At 43.7% G+C, this 24,500-nt stretch overlaps 2 protein-coding genes across 3 annotated transcripts; both read right to left on the reverse strand.

Annotated features, from left to right (window-relative positions):
• Positions 1 to 1,341: 1,341 nt before the first annotated feature.
• Positions 1,342 to 11,349, reverse strand: LOC127331577 (putative GTP diphosphokinase RSH1, chloroplastic). 2 transcript variants are annotated; one of them, XM_051357750.2, is made up of 24 exons: positions 11,172 to 11,343; positions 10,826 to 11,058; positions 9,327 to 9,512; positions 8,763 to 8,828; positions 8,557 to 8,649; positions 8,320 to 8,451; positions 8,102 to 8,203; positions 7,622 to 7,699; positions 7,474 to 7,545; positions 5,966 to 6,073; positions 5,785 to 5,882; positions 5,211 to 5,271; positions 5,052 to 5,114; positions 4,915 to 4,971; positions 4,729 to 4,830; positions 4,478 to 4,636; positions 4,231 to 4,362; positions 4,069 to 4,155; positions 3,923 to 3,994; positions 3,346 to 3,432; positions 2,826 to 3,276; positions 2,174 to 2,235; positions 1,970 to 2,038; positions 1,342 to 1,889 (listed from the first exon to the last, which is right to left on the reverse strand). In XM_051357750.2, exons 1-24 carry the CDS (start codon positions 11,200 to 11,202, stop codon positions 1,797 to 1,799), a joined length of 2,694 nt encoding a protein of 897 aa, XP_051213710.1. In that variant the 5' UTR covers positions 11,203 to 11,343; the 3' UTR covers positions 1,342 to 1,796. The 2 variants fall into 2 exon arrangements, with proteins under 2 accessions (XP_051213710.1, XP_071675248.1); XM_071819147.1 differs by lacking the exons at positions 1,342 to 1,889; positions 1,970 to 2,038 and having other exon boundaries at positions 2,174 to 2,251; positions 11,172 to 11,349.
• A 5,381-nt stretch (positions 11,350 to 16,730) lies between these two features.
• LOC127331576 (uncharacterized) lies at positions 16,731 to 18,589 on the reverse strand. The gene is made up of 2 exons (XM_051357749.2): positions 17,241 to 18,589; positions 16,731 to 17,148 (listed from the first exon to the last, which is right to left on the reverse strand). Exons 1-2 carry the CDS (start codon positions 18,465 to 18,467, stop codon positions 16,975 to 16,977), a joined length of 1,401 nt encoding a protein of 466 aa, XP_051213709.1. The 5' UTR covers positions 18,468 to 18,589; the 3' UTR covers positions 16,731 to 16,974.
• Between the last annotated feature and the right edge of the window lie 5,911 nt (positions 18,590 to 24,500).

Genomic DNA, 24,500 nt, shown 5'->3' on the forward strand with positions numbered 1-24,500 from the left:
CGAACGCAGCTTGTACAATTGTACATGGCGGAGGCGTCCAGCCCGCCCAGCTTTTTGCGGCAGCGCGTCAAGACGCGGGTGTCCACGGCAGCAGTGAGCACAACCCCGTCCACCAGAGCGAGGAGAGCGGGCAGTTGCCGCTCGTCCACGTCCGTGAGCCGCGGCACAAGGGACTGGCGCACGCCGACGGTGAGCACCGAGTGCACCGTGGCATCAGGCCGCACGGCGTGCGACATGAGGACCGGCCACCTGCTGCAGATGGCCTCGCCGCCGATCCAGGTGTCAAGCCAGAAGGCCCAGAACAGCGTGCGGCGGCCGTCACCAACTTTCGTCGCAGAGATGTCTCTGTAGAGTGCCAAAAGGGCAGTGAGGTGCTTTCAATGGTGGCCAGGAGCAACATGGCCGGCAGCGGAGCTCCAACAACGGTAGTGTTGGCTTTGACATGCGCCTCTTCAACGAAGCACTGCTTACACGCCAAGCTTGGAGGCTTATTCAGTATCCAAACACTTTGTGCCCAGTTGTTCAAAGCCTAATATTTCCCTACACGGTCTTCACGGGGACTGGTTCATCGACCTGGCACACAATTGAGTACGGACCCAAACTGCTTAAACAGGGGGTAATCTGGTAGGTCGATAGTGGTGCAGAAATCAGCGCCTGGCGTGAGTGGATCCCCAAGGATGCCAACCACGTCTCGCGATCACCGCAAGGGCGCTGTAGGTATCGCTGGGTGGCAGAATTTCTTGAGCCAGATGGTTCTTGGAACACAGAACGCCTGTAGCAGTATTCCGTGCAAGAAGATATCAAGGAGACACTCAAAATTCAGACTTCTAGCCGCAACGACAGTGAACTTCATAGCCTGACACTCAGAGAAGAGGCATATTTTGCTTAGGTCTGAATGCAAGCATGCAGAGGCAAGAACAAGGGGCCATGAGTGCACGGCCCTGACGGAAGGAGGCCAAACAGGACGAGCATATGAAATTGCCAGGTACCACCTAAAATGAAAATGCTGGCGTGAAAGATCTGTTGCAATGCTATTTCAACACAAGCCAACTTGGCTGAGGAGTGGCAACACTGAGTCTTTGTCCAGTGTGTTATATGGAAGATGAAGACTAGGTTCATGTGTTTATGCGTTGCCCACCAGCTTTGGCAAGCTATGACTGAAGTCTGGCCGCTATCTCGAGAAGACCTCCCTGATGCATACAGTAACAGAATTGTTGCTGCACTTGTTAGCCTTGCTTTTCTTTCTCCCATCATATGATTCATATTGATCATTACCATCCCATTCATCGTTCTTTTATTATTTATGCAAGCCTACTGACTAAAGAGCGAAACCTTCAAGAGTTCACATCAACCATAGTAGTACATATTCATGAGTATAACGAGGGCAAAATTTGAGGCACTGCCATTCCAGGTCAAAACTCTAGCTGCACATTTGAGTACGCAACTAATATATGCAACCCATCGAAGGGCAAAAAAAAAAAAAAAAGAGAAGGCAACAGCCTTTATTTTGAAGGCTTCTTTTATAAACCCGGCCAATCCCTGCACTAAAGTATACTACTACTCGCTCAGCTATGTACACTCTTTCGCTTCCAGAATGAAGCATGGTACCATCTGGTTCTAGTTCCCCCCTGCTGCCACTCTGCCTGCTTTGACAAACCCAAAGGTTGCCTGTTCATCATCCGGATCTGACTGCTCCCAAAACATCGAGTGACATGTTCATCGTTGGTGCTTCCAAAATTGTCTCGGTTTTTGGTGGAGATAAAGGTGCACTATGCAGCACGATTGCTTGAAATGCACTAGCACTCAAGAACACCCAACGGGTTATAGCTACACCCAGCAGACCATCCAAGAACACCAAGAATCATCTCAACGCTGGAGCATGCGCTGACCTGCCATTGTGATTTAGGTTGAATACACTTGTAAAGAACTCAAACACTAATATGTATACAAGTCAGCGATGGGAGTGTACCACATTCTCATCAGTGCCCTCAACATGGAACAAGAGCACACCCATTCCTCTTCGTTTATCTCTTTCTGCCTGTAATGCACAGCTTACATGGTCAAACATTGCACAGCTTACATGGAAAAATGGTGTGCTGTTACTTCATAACTAACTTGAGTACACAGAAAAAATGAATATTTAAAATCATTGAGGGAAGCTCCGTCCACTTACCACACAAGAACATATGGTAATTCCGCAGGCTGTTAACGCCGATGTAACTTCTGCCATCATCCCTGTGCATTTAAAATACTAATTGAAATGGTTTTACTAATGCTTGCAGTGAAAGCTCAACAACAACTTAGAACCATAAGAAAGTTGCAAGAAAACAGATACTATTACCACAGTTCCATCAAATAAGGCGTATAATTTTTTTCAAAAGTCGAATTATGTAAATTTTGACCAACTTTTTAGAAAAAATATCAACATCTAACATACCAAATCAATGTCATTAGATACATCATGACATACATTTTCATATTATATCTATATAGTATCATAATTCTCAATAGATTTCTCTATAAGCTTGGTCAAACTCTACATTGTTTGACTTTAAGAAAATGGCTTATTTTACTGAACATAGGGGGTACAAGTTAACTGATGTGTCAAATAATTCATGTGTTCGTCTACAGCAAGGGAAGCGACAGAATGTACATTAGATTAGTCTGGTTAAGGAACATGGCAAACAGTTATGCATAAAGGGCACAAAGTTGAGATTAGCATAGTTGCAGTGAACCTTAGTACTCCTATTACATTTCTGAGGGTAGAGAGACATTAATCTTATATATTCAGTTTAGAAAATAGTTAGATAGTAAACGAGTAATACCTTTACGATCAACACACACTATGCAAAGCCATTGGATAGAGTTGCCTTCTGTATTGTGCCAGGAAGAAATTTTACCACATTTCCAATGATCCAAACTAGCGAAAACCTCCGTACAGGCAGAGATGCCAGGGTGCATGAACCCAGTGGAGCTATCACCCCGAATTGTTGAGCCATTAATTTTTATGCCCAGTTCCTTAACAGTTTTGTTGTGCTTCCCATTAACCTTTGGAGTGTGAACATTGTTAACAGGTAAAAAACCATCACTATTTCTATTTGCAAAGGATAACTTGTTGGGACTTAATATCTTCTGCCAATTGAATCTATAGTCCTCATTTTGTGTGGCTGGAATTAACGGCTCACTGTCACTTTCATCTTCAAGATCAGCGACAAAGTTATTAACTGCCTCCGCAGTTATTTCAGCAGCAGAAAGAGCGGCTTGCTCCCTTAAGAACTGGATAAGCAAACGATTAGTTACTGCAGCCATCAAATCATGTAAGAAATCAATATTGATGAGACATACTTTCATAATTTTGTGTCTAGCACTGCGAGTTTTTGCATGCTGTAGCCACTGCTGATGACGCTGGAATGCATATTTACTGGATAATTTCTGGAATAGAGAAAAAAAGCATATAAGTCTAGTTTGCCCAGATATAAGATATACTATATGTACGTCGATACAACTGCTGCAGTATAGCTTTCCTGTAGCAGGTAAACAATTTGGTAGCTGAATTACAAGTGAAAGAAGAATACGAGACAAACTTCTTAATTAGGGCTTGTTCGGTTTCAGCTAATTTGAGGGGGATTGGGGTGTATTGAGGTGGTTTAAATCCCCAACAAGTCAAAATACCCCTCAATACCACCCCAATCCACCCCAATCCACCTGCCTAGGGGATAAACCAAACAAGGCCTTATATGGTCATACACTGGAATAAAATTTCAGAACCACAATTGTATGAAATTAATATTCAGCACAGCCTTCCAGTTAGCACAAAGTTTTCTTAGTAAGCCTATTTCTACCAAATATGAAATCAAAAGTTGCTAAATATGCCAAAATAGTACTAGGAAAATAAAGCATGGAATCTGTGAGAAATACTGACATCGTAAGTTATTATCTCCACTACTTCAGCGTTCGCAAGTGCATGGATTGGCGAAACTAGATTACCATTCACCTGAAAAGAAGAACATGAGCACCCTTATATATGATTATTTGTTTAGTTGTACTATTAATTTCTCCATAACTAACCTTTGCTGCTACCATTTTGTTTCCAATTTCCGTATGGATCAGATATGCATAATCGATCACAGTGGCCCCCTTAGGCAGATTTTTAATCTGAGAATGAAAACATAGTTAGCCAAGTGACCGACCCAAGCAAAATACATTTTCTCTTCCAAGTTCAGTAATTACCTCGCCTTTAGGTGTAAAAACAAAGACACGGCTTCCCAAAAGATCTCTGGTGATAGTATCCACAAATTCCCTAGAGCTCATGTTACCAACAAACTCTTCTTGCCATTCACGGATTGCATTGAGCCAACCAATCTATAAAAGATGACAAGTCACTTAAGGACTTTTTAAATAAAGTGAGATAATAAGAAAGTGTGAAGCGCAAGCTTCAACAAATCAGTGCCACTATACTAAGTAAGAAAATATATACCCTCAGAGCAAAGCCTGTATTGTTAAGACAGATCACTTTCCCATCTAAATTTCTTCCACTAGATATTCCTGGACGCACAGGCCCGGAAACTACCCCTCTTCCACTGTAGTGTGCAGCAATGCCTCTTTCCGCTATCAGATCCATATCTTCTGTTCTTATCTGAAATACGGTTGGAAAGTTATTCATATCTTAAAATAAATCTTATGGTTGAATTCTCTAGTTTAAATTTCGCAGAAAATAGGCAACATTACCTGAACTTCCAAATGAAACATACTCTCATTTAAAAACGGTATTACTGTAGTATGTAGACTTTGATAGCCATTAGGCTTTGGAGTTGCAATGTAGTCTTTAACCTGTCGACATAGCTGAGTTTTAGAAAAATGATAAATGCATCATAGGTCAAAACAACATTGAATAACATAAAGCAGATAACTCACGGCTTGAGGTATAGGTGTCCATATGCCATGAACAAGACCAAGAGCATGGTAGCATATCTGAATTGAATCAAAGATACTTGGCACGTCAGTGATAAATTAACTGCATAAACAAGTTAATACATGGTATGTAATATTACCTGTTGTGAGGTGCAGAGTGGCCCAACGCCATTGCAGGATTTCGGTTTTATGATGATTCGCAGCTGAGCAATAATATAAAGACATGTTTTTAAGACATCCATAAGAATGATAAAACTGAGCATCAATAATCACATGTAAAGATATTGAGAACATCGTACCTGAGCAACCTGGTTTACCTCATTTATTGAACTCTTGGACTTGAGAGCGGTTTTGTAAATGCTGCAAGATTATCCAAATAATAAACAACCCATAAGAGAAACAAACTTACTGCTATTTTCAAACTTACAGCCATAATAAATACCTTCTAATAAAGCCACACATTGTTCTACTTTTTTTTTGCAAAAATGCAAATGAGAAAACAATGAATAAATAATTATGCAGCATTCTGCAAGGACTGTAACTGTGACACATTGTGAACTGATGCTTTGTCAGTAATCCAACACAGTTGCAAAAACAGTTTATTTTTTCTTCTTTATAACATCTAAACCAAGAAATTGCGCAGCCACTAGTATGCCTCATTTGAACTGAACTGATCAGTATTATTAAGAAAATAAGCTGAGCACATCAGCATCTTACCAAAAATACATCACTAAGCAGACATAGCATTAAAGTGGAGACTCTGCAGTCTAAATATCCTCATGTAAGAAAACCGATTTACCTTAACCAAGGAGGCAAGGACAAGTCTAAAGAGATTACTTATTTTAACTTAATGGAATAGCATGTCTGCTCTACCTGTAAACTTCTTTGCAGACAGAGCGCACTTCTGTTTCGACACTCACAAGGTCGAGAAATTGATCCTCAGCAATTTTTTCCTTTAAGATTCTATTTGCCTGGAATTGAAGATCTCAAAATAATAAAGAAACAGCATCACCTCTACATGCAAAAACATGTTAGTGCTATATCAAAACAGTACCTCTTCCAATTCTTGTTCATGGGCTTTGAAGATGTCTTCAACTCTTTTCCTTAGTTCAGCAAAATCACCAGGATTCATGTACATGAAGGACAGATATTCTAACTCAGACTGCAATGGTAAGTGCTAGTCATCAAATGGACGAACCAACGAACTAATAGTCCACAAAAGTTAAGAATCAGCAGGCTACTGTAGCATAGACATTATATCATTACATGGAGTATGCCACATCAAAAGAATTAGCATAAGGGAACACTTTTTAAAACTATACAATATACTCCTATATAAACATCTGATTTATTAGAAAGATGAAGGGAAACACATTTGTTTGGTCCCTTAGCTTTGGCGGTAAGTCATTTGAAGTCCCCAAAAACCACTGTCAGAGGAAAAAACGGTCGGGTTTAAAAAAGAATCAAGGAGCTGGATGCCCAGTTTTGCAATTGAACTTGAAGGTCAAGAGAGAGAGCTCCCCAAGACATGTGTATAAGCAAGTTTGCGGTGAAATAAGTGAAATCTGGCATTCAACAGAGGTAAAAGCAAAATGTCGTGGATCGAATTTTCCTTCAAGTAATTCCAGAATGACTTTTGAAAGTGTAACACAAGAGAGTCAAAGGCATATTAAATAGGAGGTCACAGCCCTTGATGTTCTTGAAAGTAAGAAATTGAGGTTGAAATCATGTTTGGTAGAACAAGGTTGTACATACAGATACAGTTGCTAAGACTAGCTTGATAATTTTCATAACCACAATAATCAAACTATACCACTTGTCCAACTTCCAGTTTTATAGACAAACATGAAGGCTGCTATCTCTTAAATAGCAGGCCTACTGCAAGAGACATTGGTAACAAGCAAAGTAGAATGCACTGCTCAGAAACAACACATCTGTAAGAGAACATTCCTAGTGATATGAGGCCTTAAGTTATACAATTGTATACATGGCACATGGGCCATTTGATCTTGCATGTAGCAACAGGATTATATCCTGGTGATGTTCAGTCCCTTATTGGCGGACATGCAGAAAACACCCTGCCTTTATCAAAGCATCTTCGGCAAGTATTTTCAACACCATTGGTCCTGATTTCTTCCTTCTGTTTGCTCCAAATATCTCTGTAGCTTAAGGTATTATATGTGCCCCTTTTCCCAATACAAAACTATTTACTAGCGCATCTATAAATTTCCAGTTAGGCACTTATGTTAGTTATTCCAGAACTCGAATGGGACGTGGATGGGGATTCTGGATGAATGGGGAGGCAGAGTTGAGGTGAGATTGCAAGGATGAGATACTTTAAAGGGACAAAAACCGAATGTTCCAGGTGAGGTGATGCAAATCAGTGAGTTGATTATGGCCTACCCTTTTAGATCCATCGCCCCATAACTGATGGGTTCATGGTATCAGATCATAGGCTATAACACTAGATATCCTTCCGCCATAAAAGAAGCATTATCATAATGAAATTATCTTATAGAATGCACAAATAATGGCTATCGTGTAAGAGTACGCATCACGTACCTTTATTTGATACATCCCAAGCAGTTTTGCTAGGGGTGCAAAGACCTGCAGCGTCTCCATGGCTATCGCATACTGGAAAGAGCAGTCCTTACAATAAGGTGAAACTGAGTTATAGCTAGATCTTATACCAATGGAAATAAGAACTTACCTGCTTGTGCGGAGGCATATGTGTAAGAGTACGCATGTTATGCAACCTGTCTGCCAGTTTCACAATGATAACACGAACCTGCAGAAGATTGTTCATTCATTTGTTAGGAAACTACTCCCTCCGTCCCAAAATGTAAGGCGTCTAAGAATTACTCAAAAGTCAACGTTTTCAAAGTTTGATCAAGTTTATACACAAAAATATGAACAATTACAATACTGAATCGATATCAATAGATTCACCATAAAGTATATTTTCTTAACGTGTCCGTTCAATATTGTTTGGGAAAAAGGGTTTGATGTTGTTGATGTTGTTGTTGTCCATTCAATATTGTAGATGTAGATACTTTTTTCCTAAATATTTGGTCAAAGTTAATAAGATTTGACTATTAACTAATTCTTGGGCGCCTTACATCTTGGGACAGAGGGGGTACTAAATACTTTAAAACTGCTGGCAATTAAACAGTATATCTCGGGAAAATACCTCTTCTGTCATTGCAAGAAACATCTGTCTTAAGTCTTCAGCTTTGACATCTTGTTTTGAACTACCCTCATTTTTGCATTGAAGTTTACCTAGCTTAGACACCTGTATTTTTCATAAACAGGTTTATGATTCCCTTGAAGTCAATATACCTAAATCGTGTAAGTTTTACAGTTATAGCACACAATTAGAAAACATGAAAATGTGAGATAAAAGTATACCTTTGTTTCCCCTTCAACAATACGGCGTACTGTTGCCCCAAACTCATTTTGTATTGTTTCGAAAGTAACCATGTCAGTATCTTCAACAGTGTCATGCAATAAACCAGCAGCAATTGATTCCCAGTCAAGTTCCTAGTTATATCCATGGAGCACAGTAAAACCTAACTTCATTATGTTCATACAAGGGATACTTGAGAAAATAAGTCATTACAGTTTCAATGATATACTACTACTCACGTGCTCTCCAAGAATGCGAGCAACTTCAACGGGATGAATGATGAAGGGTTCGCCACTCCGGCGTTTCTGCCCATTATGTGCTTCATATGCTAACTGCATAAGACCATAAGCTATAATGATGCAGCCTCCTGATGCCCTCCCAGAGGAGTCAGTACTAGAAGAGTATTTGGAAGCCACGTGGAAGAACACTATCAAATATAGATTACCTTAAGAGCGTCATGTACAAAGTTCAGTTCTTCTGGTTGAAGGTATGAGATAGCTGGTCTGAGACTCTGTCATGTAATAGTATTAATAATTATAACATGCAATAGACAAATTCAATCTTGCTTTGAACAAAAACCAAGAAATCTGAAGAAGTCCTTGCTTCCTTTTGTTAAATATTATGAAGTGTAACAAGGAAGAACATGTGGTGTTACACCCAGGCATGAAACGACTGTTGACTTCCTTGAGTTAATTGGTATGTAGAGATTGCAAATATTCTAACTGTTAACATCTGATCATGAAATGGTCATAAAGCAGTGAGCAAACTAAAATGATGATAGAGCAAAACAATTAATAGTTCATCTTCAGCTGGTTTATAATAAGAGGCATGTGAGCACTACTTTGTACTAGCTACTGCTGAAGTACATGTCGACTAGTCTATGAGTCGGTACCCCCAACGACTCGGCTCGACTCCTCGACTCGTAATCCTTGGTGAGCACGAGTAGTATAAGCTAAATATGCACCAAAATTGAGCAAAGAGTATTGAGCTTTGTGGTTGAATGACACACCTCCCACAACGTTTCTGGAGAAACAAGGCTGAACTGATCAGATGACGAATGGCAGGAAACCCTCCACGCAGAATTCACACGGGTTGACCAAGATCTGAACTTTTCTCCAGAGGAAACAAAACTAGCCGATGAACCATGACCCAGCTTTCCATTGTTGATGTCTTCTCCCCAGGTGGTGTGCACTAACTGAAATCATTACAACATTTCAGATGTAACCAATGTACACAGTGACCAACTTTCGGTGTGAGATGCTAGAAACTCGCAAAATTAACTATTTCGTGATTAGTAGCACCACTGTTACAGAGACGTATCTAGTGGGGGGTGTCATGGCCCATGGAACCCCCTCCAAAAATGCAAAATAGTCTACACCAAAATAGTATAATACACTAGGTATTTACATAATTTAACACTATTTGTTGGAATTGTGATAGTAATTACACTAAAATATACTATCGGTATGTAATCTTCACAAATATTGAGTAAATGTACTCCCTCTAGTTCAAAATAATTGCCCAAAAATAGATGTAGGAGTATCTACAATTCTAGACATGTTTTAGTGTGTAGATACATCCATTTTTAGGCAATTATTTTGAACCTGAGGGAGTATTGAAGTTGTGATGTTCATATAACTTGTGGCACTCCCAATACTATAAACCTAGATCCGTCACTGCACTGATCGTTCATCCAGTGTCAGGATAATGCACCTGTAGTTTGCGGTAGCTAAGAACATGCTCTTCTGGATAGACATGCGTCTTAGCTTCTCGATATATGTACTTTTCCACTGGCTCAGGTGAATTTCATGCTTTCATTATGGTGTAAATGAAACAAGATATTAGCCCCATTGCTCTAAGGAATACCAACCCCCTCCCTCCGTTACCAGATTTACCACATTTAAGAAAACATGTGCAATCAAACTTAATCACCTAAAACACAAAAGTACTCAGTTTGACCACATAAAAGTAACCAGTATATTTCAAAAAAAAAATCATAATGGCATCTTAAAATACTACTAATATGTCGTCTTAAAAACATTAGTGATATGTTATCTTAAGAGAGGTGATCTGGATAGGGTGATTAATGATTACAGAACACATATGTCCATAGGCAATTCATTTTTGAATATATTCAACAGAAATTTGTACTAGATGTATTTGTTGGCGGAACATATACGGATATACGTAATAACGGGAACACGTAAGGAGATATCATGTCATACAAATGTAGGTTTTCCTTACAACGAGGTACTTCACGATGGCCCCTGACCTAAGTGCCAGAGGCATCAACTTTATACCAACACATATCTGACGGTTTTGATATTTCGCACCTAGAGGCTAGAGCAGTTTCACTAACTCCACCAAAATGGGGCAACACACTAGTAATAAGCACCCCATCCCCACTAAGTTGTTAGACCTAGAGTAAGTACTAGCACAAATACTCCAAAATCGTATCAACATCACAGGTACAGGGCAGAATCTCTAAACGGGCAGGAAGCAACTCACCGTGTTGTTGCTGATGCTGCTACTCTGTCGCGGCCGCCCTCGCCGCCTACCTGCGCCCAGTCCTTCGGCGTGGCTACAGGAGGAGCACTGCGCGGTGCTTGCGAGCGCGCCGGTGAGCGCGCGCGGCGCGTTCCAGGCGCAGGAGAGCACGCTGCATTCGTAGGGCCTCCCGCCCCCGCCGCCCCGCTTCCAGGAGGGGGACCTGCAGGAGCTCACGCAGTCCAGCGACGACGCTGCGCACACGCAGCACACGAGGAACAGAACAGAACCCAAAATAAAACGTCAGGCTCCGGAGGCCCCAAACCTAGCGGGTTCCGGGAGGAGGTGTCGGGGTCGGGGGGCGTACCGGCGGTCACAGCGGCCGTCGGGGGCTGCATGGCGCTGCCGCGGCGGCGGCCAATCTCATCGGCGGCGCGGCGGCCGGCGGCAGGGGGGTCGGCCCGGGCTCAAGCAGGAGACGGGGAGGAGGAAGAAGGGATAACAGGAGACGGAGGCCACACAAGAGAAAGGGCCGTGGTGAAGTAAAATAGGGCTCTGCCTGCCTGTCCGGGCCAGGGCCAGGGCAGGGCACTTCACCCTCTCAGATTCTACTCTACTTTTTTGTTCCTCGATTTCTTTTGTTTTGAGGATTTAGATTGCGAAAATGCTGGAGGTTTTTTAGGTTGATTTTTTCTGGTTTGAAGGAAGGAAATGGTGTGGATCACTGGATCCTAGTGCTCCCCTCTCCACTAGCTAGTTGCCCTCATCTTTTTCAGTTTCTCTTTGCGCAAGAAGGTGCTTGCTTGTGAGGAGGAATATTCATCGGTATTTCGTGCGTGTAATAATCGTGAGCATTGATGGGCAGAGTAGAAAGGGAGCGCCTAGTGCACGCCTAGCTCGTGAGCGACATGGTATTTATTTGGACTGAAGTGTGTTAAACAATGTTTACTTGCAGAAAATATATACGTACTCAGGCTTATGATTTTTTTTTACTAAATTTATAACTTTTATTAACATTGGAACGGAGATAGTAATGTGGTACTTTTGGAATAGTACTAAACATAGGATGCAAGCATTGATTTTGGTTTTATATGTACATGCAATTATATGTAAATTTGTTTGATTTTTTTGATACCTACTTTTATTTTCAAAACAAGATACTCGATAGTCTAACACCCACCCCCCCCCCCCTTCTTCGTTAGTGCATTGGGTAGTGGCCAGGTGGTGGGAGCGCAGTGGTGCCTCCCTGCCCGTGTCGGTTCTACTGTGGGGGATATTTAACTATTCTTGTTAGGTTTTGTGGGTTGAGTGGCTCTTTGGAACGTAGGAGTGAAAAACACGAGAATAGAAAAACACAAAGGAATCGCACGGGTTTGCCCGTGAAAAACATAGAATTGTAAAACATGGAAAAAACTGACTATCCATGTTAGATTTTGTGGGTTGAGGAAAACTTTGGAACGTAGGAGTGAGAAACACAAGAATAAAAGAACAAAGAAATCGCAAAGGTTTACCCATGAAAAACATAGGATTGTAAAACACTAGAAAAAGTATAAGAACGGTCGCTTGGATTGTATGATGCATGTGTTTCCTATGGATTGCCTTTGAACCCAAAAGCAAATGGCGTCACCTAAATTTCTATGGATCAGATTCACGGTGCATCGGTTCCATAGAAATTTGAACATATGGTCCATGCCCGGAAGATGCGTTTTGGCACCCGGAAGCATGTGCTCCCAAATTTTGAAATTAATTTTAGAAGTGGTTAAATTTTCAGAAAAACAATGAAAAAATTTGCATCACAAAATCGTTTCAAGGACAACCGATATGTTTCCACTCATTTTTTTTAAAAAAAATTTGGTGCTGGAAACAAGCATCTCGCGAGACTTTTTTTAAATCTTTTTACATAAGGCATAGTAAAATGTCGTTTTCCCACGAAACTTGTGGTGCACACACAGAATTTCGAGATATACATGCCAAATTTTTATTTCGGATATTTTGACATTTTTACATGTTTTTGTCCGGTGAAAATTCCCATGCTTAAACCTCTTTCGTAGACTCAGTTATACACGAGGTTAAGCAAAGAAGAAACGTATGGCTCTCTCATGGTTCGTATTAAAAGGGGTATAATCAAGATGCCTGTGCTCTCTGGTTCTCCGTGTTGCGCCAACTCGACCGGAGCGTGACAAGCATCATCGTAGTTGGCCGGTTTTCGTCCGAGGAAAGTGGCCGGCCAAGAGCCTAGCGTGATCGCCCAGATGTCTGCCCTGAACAAGAGCTCGGCTTCGCTCACTGCTGCGCTAAGCTCACACTCCGGCCGGCGTCGGCGTGGTGACCGAACTCCACGTCTCCATCTCGTTGCCGTTCCTACCGGCTAAACGACCATAGTTTAGGCCCGCCCCAGCACCGACAAAGGCTATCGGATTCGGAATCTAGGAGAGGGAGCAGTATGATCTGGTCCGCACCGAACCGTATCATGCATGCTGGTCAAAAGCCCTCGGCTCGTGGTAATGTGGTCACGGCACGACACGAGGCAGCTAGCTAATCCTGGAATGTGAATGATTCCTGGATGTCACGTCGCGTCGGCTGAGCCAGATGTGCTGGTCTCATGGGTTCGCAATGTCAAGAACGCGCACGGCATGTGGTTTACCGGTTCACCATGGCAACAACTCTTGCGAGTCAAACTGTTAATGCTTTGGATAAGAGAACCGGGTTGGTAGTACTCTATCTCCGGCCAACAGCGTCAATCCAAAAACGGTTCTAATCTGTCCTCTGCTTCTTCACCGTCAGAGTTCTCATCTTGGCTTTGTGTACAAAATACATTAGAAACGAACAACGCATGTCGTCAAGTGTTTTATGGTCTTCAGGAACGAAAACCTTGTGACAGAAATCGAGATAAGAATTCAGAACCACCAAGATCAACGCTATCAACTGCCAAGCTGGAGACCCAACATAGCTTTCGTGGACATATGCGCACGGGGCCAGGTCTTCACCCCCATGCATTAGAGCATCTCCAGCCGTCTCCCCGAGGCCCACAGAACATCTTTTTTGTCATTGGGATGGATGAAAAAGGCTCAATCGCGCCCCCGGCTACTCGATTTCTCCCGGATTAGGCCTTTTATCCTTCCGGATTAGAGCCCAAACCATCCCGGCTCCCCGGGGAGCGCTCGGGACTCCGGATAAGAGAAAAGCGGGGACGGGCCCGCTCTGTCGGCGAGAGAACAGACGAACCCCATCACTTTGTCGACGCAAATCCCTCCTCCCCTCCCTTTGCTCTCTCGCCGCCGGCACCACCCCTCGCCAATCCGCCGGCGGGTTGCCCCAACTCCGCCGTTACCCACCCAGCAGCCTATATTCCGCCGCCTGTCGTACCCTCTGCCTATTTTCCGCCGCCGGGCAGCTCCCTCGCATCGCTCCTCGTCGACACGCCCGGCAGGTGTTCGTCCAACTGCCTGGCCCAACAACGACATCAACGTTTTGCAGTGCTCGCTGGTCATCTCCAAGCTTGTTGAGGGTCATGCTCCCCCGGTTAACTTTGTGATCAATGGCCGGCAGTACAACAAGGAATACTATCTTGCAGACGGTATCTATCCAAAGTGGGCAACATTTGTGAAGACTATCTCAAACCCCGGTCTTCCGAAGGAGCAGCAGTTTGCCAAGGAACAAGAAGCTTGCCGAAAGGATGTCGAGCGTGCATTTGGTGTCCAGAGATTTGCTGTAGTCCGGTTCCCCGCTTTGACTTGGTCGAAAGATCAGCTGTGAGAGGTGATGAACTGTTGTGTGTGCTTACACAACATGATTATCGAGGATGAGCGGAAGCATCCGGTCCCTCTGAGCGAACAAGTTGCACCATATGACACAGAGGATCCTCTTGCACAGCCTAACCACCAGGTGCCGGCATCGTGGGCTGCATTCATCTCTATGCGTCAGGAGATTCGAGACTCCACAATGCATCAACAGCTACAGGATGATCTGGTGGAGCACTTATGGACGCTTCGAGGCAACACCAACTAGTTTCCATTTGATTTGTTTGGAAACTTGTCTTGTTTTGTTAAACTGTAACGTTTATTTGTAAAAATAAGCCACATGTTGGCAAAAGTGGTCAAAGTCACCGAATTACGCATGAAATTTGTCAATCCAGGAACGTTTTTCTCTAAAAAAAAGGCGAACCCCGGATGTGTCTACCAGGAAGACGGCTGGAACTTCGACGCTCCCCGGGCCAAAATTTCTTCCAATCCGACGCTAAATAGCGCTGGATTTCGTCCCAGGTAGCCCAACGGCTGGGAATGCTATTACTGCCCAAGCCCGAAGAAGTGCAGCACACAACGGTGAACCGAACTGTCACAAGAGGTTAACATGTGTACTTCTACAAAGTACAAACTGAAGATCGTCCGGGGTTCAATCATCGTTGTGATGCAGTATTGAAGACCACGAATGCAAGAAATCACTTTGTTACAGACTAATGAGATCAGCGGTGATACGCAACAAGGACATCACTAGTCGAAATAGTGTTTAATCACTTCAATCTACAGGATATTAACTCAGAAGTACTCCTTCTCTCTCTTCTTCTGGGTAAGTAATTCAAACGTAATCCTCCACTGTTATTCTGATGATTAAGTACTCCCTCCTTCCCGCCAAGGTTATCTGAGATTTGTCGAAATCCACGGAGGGAGTAATTTAGATGTTCTTGTATATCAATAGTGACAAAGAAATACCTAAAGAGCCAGAAGAGCTATACGACAGTAATAACTGTTGAGTCCCCAATTAACTACAACTACTCCCTCTGTCCATAAGAGGATGTCGAAGATTTGTCTAAATTCACATGTATCCATAATTCTATATGCTAAAGAGTGCCTAGATACATCTAAATTTAAACAAATTTGCGACATCCTTTTATGGACATAGGTAGTATTGAAAGAAGGTCCAACAAGCTGACACTATCACTATCACCAAGCTTAATGCAATGGATTAGTTTGATATATGCATAGGCGGGCCACATGTCAGTCTAATGAAGCTAAAGTCAAAATTATAACTGAGGTAGCATGCCAGCAATTCTGGTAGTACTGCCAATAACGCCCGCGGGGAATATCACCAGGTTTAGTTCACTAATTGTGCTGAAGACCATGTCAAGTGATACAAACAGCAAGCTTAATTAGCAAAACTAGTACCTACAAAAATAAAATGTTGAGAGCTCTCCCTGCTTCTAGTTATAGTCATAAAAGAAAAACTTGTCAATAGCCTCCTTCCTAACAAATTTTTGGGCAACATACTATTGGCATAGCACGGAATTTCGACATCCTTGGTTAGCAGGAGTACATCTACCCTGGAGTTAGCAGAAAAGGCCTTTCCCTAGCCCATGAGAAGAAGTCAACAATAAATGTTCGTCGACTGCAAAACAACCATTTCATCACAAAAATAACACCATACAATATTTGCTATTGGCATGTATGTGACTGACACAATGATCTTCAAATATGAAAGCTAACTTGATCCTTTATGCAGAATATATTTTGGTCAAAATCATAATTTCACACTCTCTGGAGATCGGGATAATACTAGCAATAGAAACTCGTTATAACTAGACAACTATCAGTTATGCACAAGCGTTCAAAATTTGTAACACTACAACTATCAAGGTACACTTCTACATATACAATTCATAGAGGAAGCAGCATTCACATCTTACAAGCATATAGATGATGCCAAAAATACAATGTTCTCAGAACCTATATGTTCTATTTAAGCCTCACGTTAAGACCCAAGGCTTGAGAAATGTTAATTGAACATACAAATGCTTGAGAATATATTGACATAAAGAACAGGCAAATTCAAAAGGTCTCAAATAATGCCACCATTTATGCAAAAGATATGCGTCTCCAATAGCAAGGTCATAGCAATAGCTTGATGTTACTACCATGGAAAAAGCTGGAACTTAATGAAGGCTTCATATCAACATATAAACTCTTGAAATAAGTTTAATACAATATATGATCATACAATAGCAATCAAAGAATATACTGTGTAACGATGTCATGATGTGCTTCATAACAACAGAGTTGCAAATGATTCCCCCAAAGCGACAAGTATAGTAGTAAAAACAATATGAAGTAACTCACAGTTTCCATGTCAGGGATGGATTACAGTGATAGTACATAAGGGAACTTGAAGAAAAATCCCTAGTCAGCCATTTTGTTCAACCGATGAATCATACTCCTGGCGAGCCTATTACTGGGGTCAATCTTGAGAACCAAACGCAGGTCGTCTGCCCCAAGCCTGTATTTCTCGCTGCTCTCATACAGGAGAGCCCGCTGCACTAGCACAGACACATTCTCCTTATCTTGCTCTAGCACCTGCACAGTACATAAAAACCAGCATAAATAACACAGGGGAGGCCTCCCAGTAGATACGGGTTAACAAGTACATTAGAGAGACAATGGGATACCTTGGAACAGTCGGCAATAGCCTTCTTGTACTCGCCAACCTCCTTGTAAGACGAGGCCCTTGACGATAACACCTCTGCAATGCCGGCATTTTTGCCAGTCTTCTCAATGAGCAAAACAGCCCAGGACAGCCATTTGATAGCATCAGCATACTGCCCACCCTTGTAATTGTCCATTCCCTTTGCCTTGGCAGCAGATGCCGTCAACCCGGACGGTGGTGCTGGTAGCCCGTCCAGCTCCGTGGTTGTGCCACCGCTGTCACCACCAGCAACATAGTCGGACTCCACGTCCACCCAGTCATCCATCTCACCAAACATGTCACCACCACCATTACTCGCAGCTGGTGCAGATGAAGGGAACAGCGTGTCAAAATGATCTATGCCAGAGTTCGCCGCCGCAGCAGGCGCCGGAGCGGGTGCAGGTGGAGGAGGTGTGACACTGGAAGGCTTCGGGGTACTCTGGAAGCTACTGAATCCAGCGCTGGCGCTCTGGAAACCGCTGAACCCGGCGTCGGCGCCCTGGAACGCGGCAAATCCCTGATCCGGTTTGACCGAGCCTGCCTGCTTTGCGGCATTCATAGGCTTGGCCGCGAAGGGATCGATGGAGCCGAAGGGATCCTTCTTCTGCCCCATGGTCTGCTGAGCTGCGGCAGCCGACGCCGACGCCATGCCCACGGGCTTCATCGGGCGGCCACCAACCCCGTAGCCAGCTGAGGCCATGGGCGCCCCGGTGGTTTTCGGGAGCGTGCTCGCCATGCCGCCCATCGAGAAGGGAGCGCTGTTGGTGCCAGGGTTGGCGCCTGCCGGCCTGGAGGGCTGGGATCTGAGCGGCGCGTTGGACTGGGCGCGGGTGGAGCCGAGCGCGGGGCCGAGGAGGTCGCTGAAGAGGTTGGGGTTGTTGGACTGGGGGAGGCCGATGCCGGAGGAGGGCGCGGTGGCGCCCCAGCTCCGGCCGGAGATGTCGCCGACCATGGAGACGGGCCCGGATCCGAGCGCCGAGGCGGCGGCGGCGGGGGACGGCTGGTGGGTCCAGGAGGACTTGGGCGGCTGGTGTGACCATGTGGCGGCTGGCCTCGGCGAGGGGTTGGTGGCGGCGGCTGGGCGCTGGTCGCGGAGGGGGCGGGAGGCGGAGGAGCGGGAGGAGTTGGCGCCGAAGTCGAAGTTGTAGGAGTCGAAGGAGGTGGTGGTGGTGGGGCGGGAGGAGGATCGGTCGCCGGAGTAGGAGTTCATGGTGGCCGGCGACGGGGAAGATCTGCGGGGAGAGGAGAGACGAGGCGATGGGGGTGGCTCTCCTCTCTCCTTTTTATTTTTTTGTTATTTTCTGGTGCCTCGTTGCTTCCATGGAAGCTGCGGTGGGAAGCGTTAGACTGCTCATAGTGGGAGTAACTTAGGTAGTACCATCACACATTTCAAGGTATTTTGGTGACATGGTATAGCAATAAATGAAGAAAGAGATGGAGGTGGTAACTAGCTATGTTACCATAACATCACACACCCCAAGATAAAATGAGTCTACTAACAAATAAATGAGACTTTGCATGATACCATCTCTAAGTTACTTTCCACTATGAAGGTAGTAACATAGACTAGTAACTTATGCATGACACCACCTTATGTTACTCCCCACTATGAGCAGCCTTATAGGTAGGTGCCGCCAGGAAGTGTGCGCTGTCGGGCCTGGTTGTTGGGCCTCATTTTATTGGTTTGTGCTGGGACTAATTTTCGTCGGTGAGATTCAAACTTTTTCTGTCCCAATTGTTCAGTGTTATGCTATTTAGGCCAGCTTTTCATGTTTGGAGTGGACACTCCACAACGTGGTGGGATCTTCTCATGGTTCCTGCACAGCATGTCTTCCCATAAATCGGCGTTATGGTGTTGTTTGGTAACTTGCCTAATGTTACTTCAACAGAATGGGAGTGAGTGAGTCACAAGTTGGCAATTTTATGGGAATCTTGCATCGCTTAGTGTATGACATGTGGGACCTAATTGTTGCGAAAATAATCTTGCCTAACCACATCCATCTCTTGATCTGGTATTTCGCAAAGGAGGCATATTTCTATGGGTCGAGTAAAAGATCGTGCAAAAGTACGATAGGCTGGAGGGCTTTGTAACTTGGCGTCATCAGTCAAACTTAATTTCAAACCAAAATTAGCCCCTAGGTCTGCTCCGTGGATTAGCACGGTGCTGACTAAAATATTGTATTCCAAGTGGAATGACTAATAAGTAATAACTGATCATTCATGGGGAAGAATGGAAATAGCAATGCCAAAAAGGCGAGAGGCAACAACATAAGAGGATTCACTATCGACAATGAAGTAATTTAAATGTGCAACAAATATTTTTTTTCAATAATTAAGGGATCAAAAGAGTGTGCAAGGGCCGAATGGTCAACACTTACAGAACATGAGATGAAGGTATTTCGTGAGTTACAAGAGAATGGGACTAGCAACTCTCCCGACATCAAGTTACTCAAGTGTTTTGCTCCTTCAAGCCGCCAAATTGTTGCCTCCTCTTTGATTATTGATGTGATGATGGTCGAGGGGGAGCTCGATATTGCCTCCTCTTTGATTATTCAATGTTCCTCTCATTTCAAATATTGGTGATATGAACATTCCCAAATTTTTGTAGAATTTCCAAAGCTGTAGAAAATAGGGTTCCTTTGTAAAGGTAGAAATAGAAGGTTTTCTTGAAATAGAAAAAAAGAAATAATTTTGGAAAAAGGTAGAGTGGATCAGCTCATAATAATACCAAATGTGGGAGTGATAAAATACAATAATTATAAATGTTGGTCATGGTTTCAGAATTTAAAAGACAAGGGAAGTCAAATGGAAACTCTTAAATGGGTCAAGAAAATCAAGAAGACAAAATTTCGGGGTGTTACAATGCCGTCGATGAGAAATCTAGTGGATACGGTTGAGAGGAGGGAACATACTATAGGGATTTGATGAGCAGTGCAAATTTCATAATGTTTTTTTAACCTTTTGCATATATAGTAATAAGATTTTGGCATTTTACTACACTCGCACATACATTTGATGCGTGTTTCACCAGGATCCAGGAAATCAAGAGGTTAATGAAGAAATAAATTAAAGAGACCACTTTTGGGATAAATCTTATTATTGAAGGCAATAAATACCTTTCAAACATTTACCCACACACCTAGGGGTCAGAGAAAGGTCAAAATGGCAAAGAGATGATCACAAAGGCTTTAATGACATGTGGTAGGACCAATGGCGGACTCAAGATTTTCAACAAGCCTAGGAACATTGTAAGCCCGGTCAAACTTTGTTCAAAATAAGTTGTGCCGCCGGCCGAAAGCCCGGAAGCGTGCCCGGACATAGGGACAGTTGGGTCTGCCGGTGGGTACAACCATCTCCACCCATACCAGATGGTCGTGCCATCTGTCGGTGGCTTCGTCATGTCAAACCATTTAACCCCGTACGATTGGATCACATAATAGAGTTACAGAGCCGACACAGAATAGAGAAACCTCGTCTCCAGAATAGATCTGGAGGGGGAACTCACATAGTGAACACATCTCCATCGCTGTTTGGATCTTGGAGGCTTCATCATCATCTTCACCATCGACATTCTCTTTCATATCATTGTAATCCCAACCCCTAGTGAGGCTTTAAACGTGTACTTATTTGATCCCTTGTACTCCATTCATATAATCATGATGATGTTATTTTCCTTCGTATGTGAGTAGTTGAAAGGACATGGATGTCGCCTAGAGGGGGGGTGAATAGGCGATTTAAAACTTTTACGAGATGGGCTTAACAAATGCGGAATAAAACTAGCGTTTACTTTGTCAAGCCCAAAGCCTATAAACTACTGTTCACCTATGTGCACCAACAACTTATTCTAAGCAATGGTTCACCTATGTGCACCAACAACTTATGCTAAGCAATACAAGCAAGTATGTGATAGCAAGATATAGATAACTTCAAGCACGATGGCTATCACAAGGTAAAGTGCATAAGTAAAGAGCTCGGGTATAGAGATAACCGAGGCACGCGGGAGACGATGATTTATCCCGGAGTTCACACTCTTGCGAGTGCTAATCTCTGGTGGAGAGGTGCGGTTGCTTAGTGCTCCCGAACGCCACAAGAGGCTCACCTTGAGGTGTGGTTGCTCGATGCACACCAACGCCACAAAGGCCTCACCCCAATATGCGGTACTCACACCACACACCGAACGCCACGAAGGCGCCTGGTGACCCTCGCCACAAAGGCCTAGGTCACGGTTCCACTAAGGGATTTCCTTCGAGGCAGAAACCGGGCCTTACACAAAGATTGGGGCACACATCCACAACTTAATTGGAGGCTCCCAACAAATCACCACAAAGGCCTAGAATCCGTCTAGGGTTCCAAGAACCCAAGAGTAACAACCTTCTTATTTTCACCACCACGAATCACTGTGGAGAACTCAAACCGATGCACCAAATGCAATGGCAAGAACACCACAAAGATGCTCAAGTCCTTCTCTCTCAAATTCCAACAAAGCTACAAAAGCTATTGGGGAATAAGAGAGGAAGAACAAAGGAATTCACAAAGAACACCAAGATCAAGATCTAGAGAGTTCCACTCACAAAGAGATGGATATGATTGGTAGAAATGTAGATCTAGATCTCCTCTCTCTTTTCCCTCAAATGGGGGCAAGAATCATGGAGGGATTGAGAGATAGAGCAAGCTTCTCTAGTTAAACAATGGAGGAGAGAGAGAGTGAGAGAAGCAACAGCCCAAGGAGGAAGAAGGGGGGTATTTATACCCCCCAAGAAAATCGAGCCGTTGGGCAAAACCAGGGCCGGATAATCCGGTCTAAGTTGGGGCCGGATAATTCAGCCCCACCAAAAATCCGGCCCCTGGGAAAATCCGGCCAAATGTCCGGCCCATGTCCAGAGCTGCATCGCCTCAGGTCCTTAGCCGACTTTGGGGGGGGGGGGCGGATATTTCGGAAATATCCGGCCTGGATTATCCGGCCCTGGGAAAATCCGGACAAATATCCGGCCAAAAATCCGGCCCCTGTCCAGGGTAGAACTGAGCCACTTTTCCACGAGTCCTTAGCCGAAAAATGGGGCCGGATATTTTGCAAATATCCGGCCCGGATTATCTGGCCTGCTGATATAAAACTGCTACTTTGTAAAATCCAAAACTTAAGATTGGTAGCTCCGAATAGAGTGAAACCAATTTTGTTGGAAAGAGGACGACAAGAGCTTACCCACCAAAAAGTGCAAATATGGAAACTAGTGGGGGTTGATTTTCTATTATATTTAGAGGTGCAACACCTCAACATGAGAAACCGAGAAAATCACCAACCACGAAAACGCAACAAGTGATCTATGCAAAATCCGTTTTCGATGAACTAGAGCTTGTCATGAGAATAAGCACAAGCTCTAAAACATCACATGGATAAGATCCAAATAACAACCAAGAAAGATGATGCAAGGATGCAAATGTTTGAGCTCTCTCCGAATGATACGATCGAGTTACTCACTCGAGAGCCCTCTTGATAGTACGGCAACTAAACTATAAACCGGTCTCCAACTACACCATGATACCGGTGAGAAAGAAATCCTATCAAGAGCAAACCTTAACCTTGCGCATTCCACTTGAGCTCGATGATGACGATCTTGACCGCAACAAGATGGAACGTCTTTCTTGCTTGTGCTTGCTTGACGAAGTCTTGTAGATTGCTCCCCCATAAACCACCATGGGAGAGCTTCTTCTTCGGTGCAACTTCACATATCCATGATCACCATATGGATGACAAGAGTCAATCAAAGGATCTCTTCGAGATGGCTCATCTTGAACTAGCACTTCATTTCTCCATGGCAAGCTTCAAGCTTATGATCTATTCGAGTTGGCTCATCTTGAACTTGCACTTCATTTCTTCATTCTTCATCATGTTGATGTCTTGAAGTAACTTGAGGGCACACTTCATCTTCATCTTCAAGACATACTTGACACTTGATATCCTTCATCAATTTCTTCATTCTTCATCATGTTGATGTCTTGAAGTAACTTGAGTGCACACTGCTTCATCTTCATCTTCAAGACATACTTGACACTTGATATCCTTCATCAATTTCTTCATTCTTCATCATGTTGATGTCTTAAAGTAACTTGAGGGCACACTGCTTCATCTTCATCTTCAAGACATACTTGACACTTGATATCCTTCATCAATTTCTTCTTATTGCAACCTAAAGCCAACATATGGTTCAAGAATTGTCTATGGACAACTCCTACAAATATAACTCAATGCAAACATTAGTCCATAGGGATTGTCATTAATTACCAAAACCACAAATGGGGGCTCCATGCACTTTCAGTAGTTTCGTTTGTGCTTGGGGAGATGGAGGAATCCCGGCAATATATTATAAACTGAAATAAAGCTTGTGATGTCTTCATTTGTAACATGTTGTATTGGTTTTCTTCAACGATGTTGTGCGAGATCGGCCGCACAATAGTTTGCCTCCCTTGGGGATGCTTGATACGTCCAATTTGCATCACTATTTTATATCATAATTTGCTGTTATTCATTGATATATTTCATATTTGGAGATGATACTTATGTTATTTCATCTATTTTGCATGATTCATGATTATTGGAGGATCGCGCACCGGAGTCAGGATTCTGCTGGAAAAAGCGCCGTCAGAATGCAATATTTCAGAAGATCAACAATTGACGAAAGTTATATGAAAAATCCTATTTTTCCAGAAGATGACGAGAGCCAGAAGGAGGAGCCGAGGAGGGCCACCATGGGCCCCCTCACAGCCGGCGCGGGCCCCGCCCTGGCCACGCCGCCTTGTGGGGAGGGGGCCCACAGCCCCCTCTGGCCTCCTCTCCTTCGCGTATTTCTTCGTCCAGAAAACCTAAGCTCCAGGAAGTATGTCGCGAAGAGTCACAGCCGCCTCTGCGGGGCGGAGAACACCAGAGAGAAAAGAGCTCTCCGGCAGGCTGAGATCTGCCGGGGAAATTCCCTCCCAGAGGGGGAAATCGACGCCATCGTCACCGCCATCGAGCTGGACATCATCTCCATCACCATCATCATCATCTCCATCATCATCACCGCCGTCTCCACCGCTGCACATCGTCACCGCTGTAACAATTTGGGTTTGATCTTGATTGTTTGATAGGGGAAACTCTCCCGGTGTTGATTTCTACTTGTTATTGATGCTATTGAGTGAAACCGTTGGACCAAGGTTTATGTTCAGATTGTTATTCATCATCATATCACATCTGATCATGTTCCATATG

This window comes from Lolium perenne, chromosome 4, assembly GCF_019359855.2.
Source record: "Lolium perenne isolate Kyuss_39 chromosome 4, Kyuss_2.0, whole genome shotgun sequence".
NCBI lineage: Eukaryota > Viridiplantae > Streptophyta > Magnoliopsida > Poales > Poaceae > Lolium > Lolium perenne.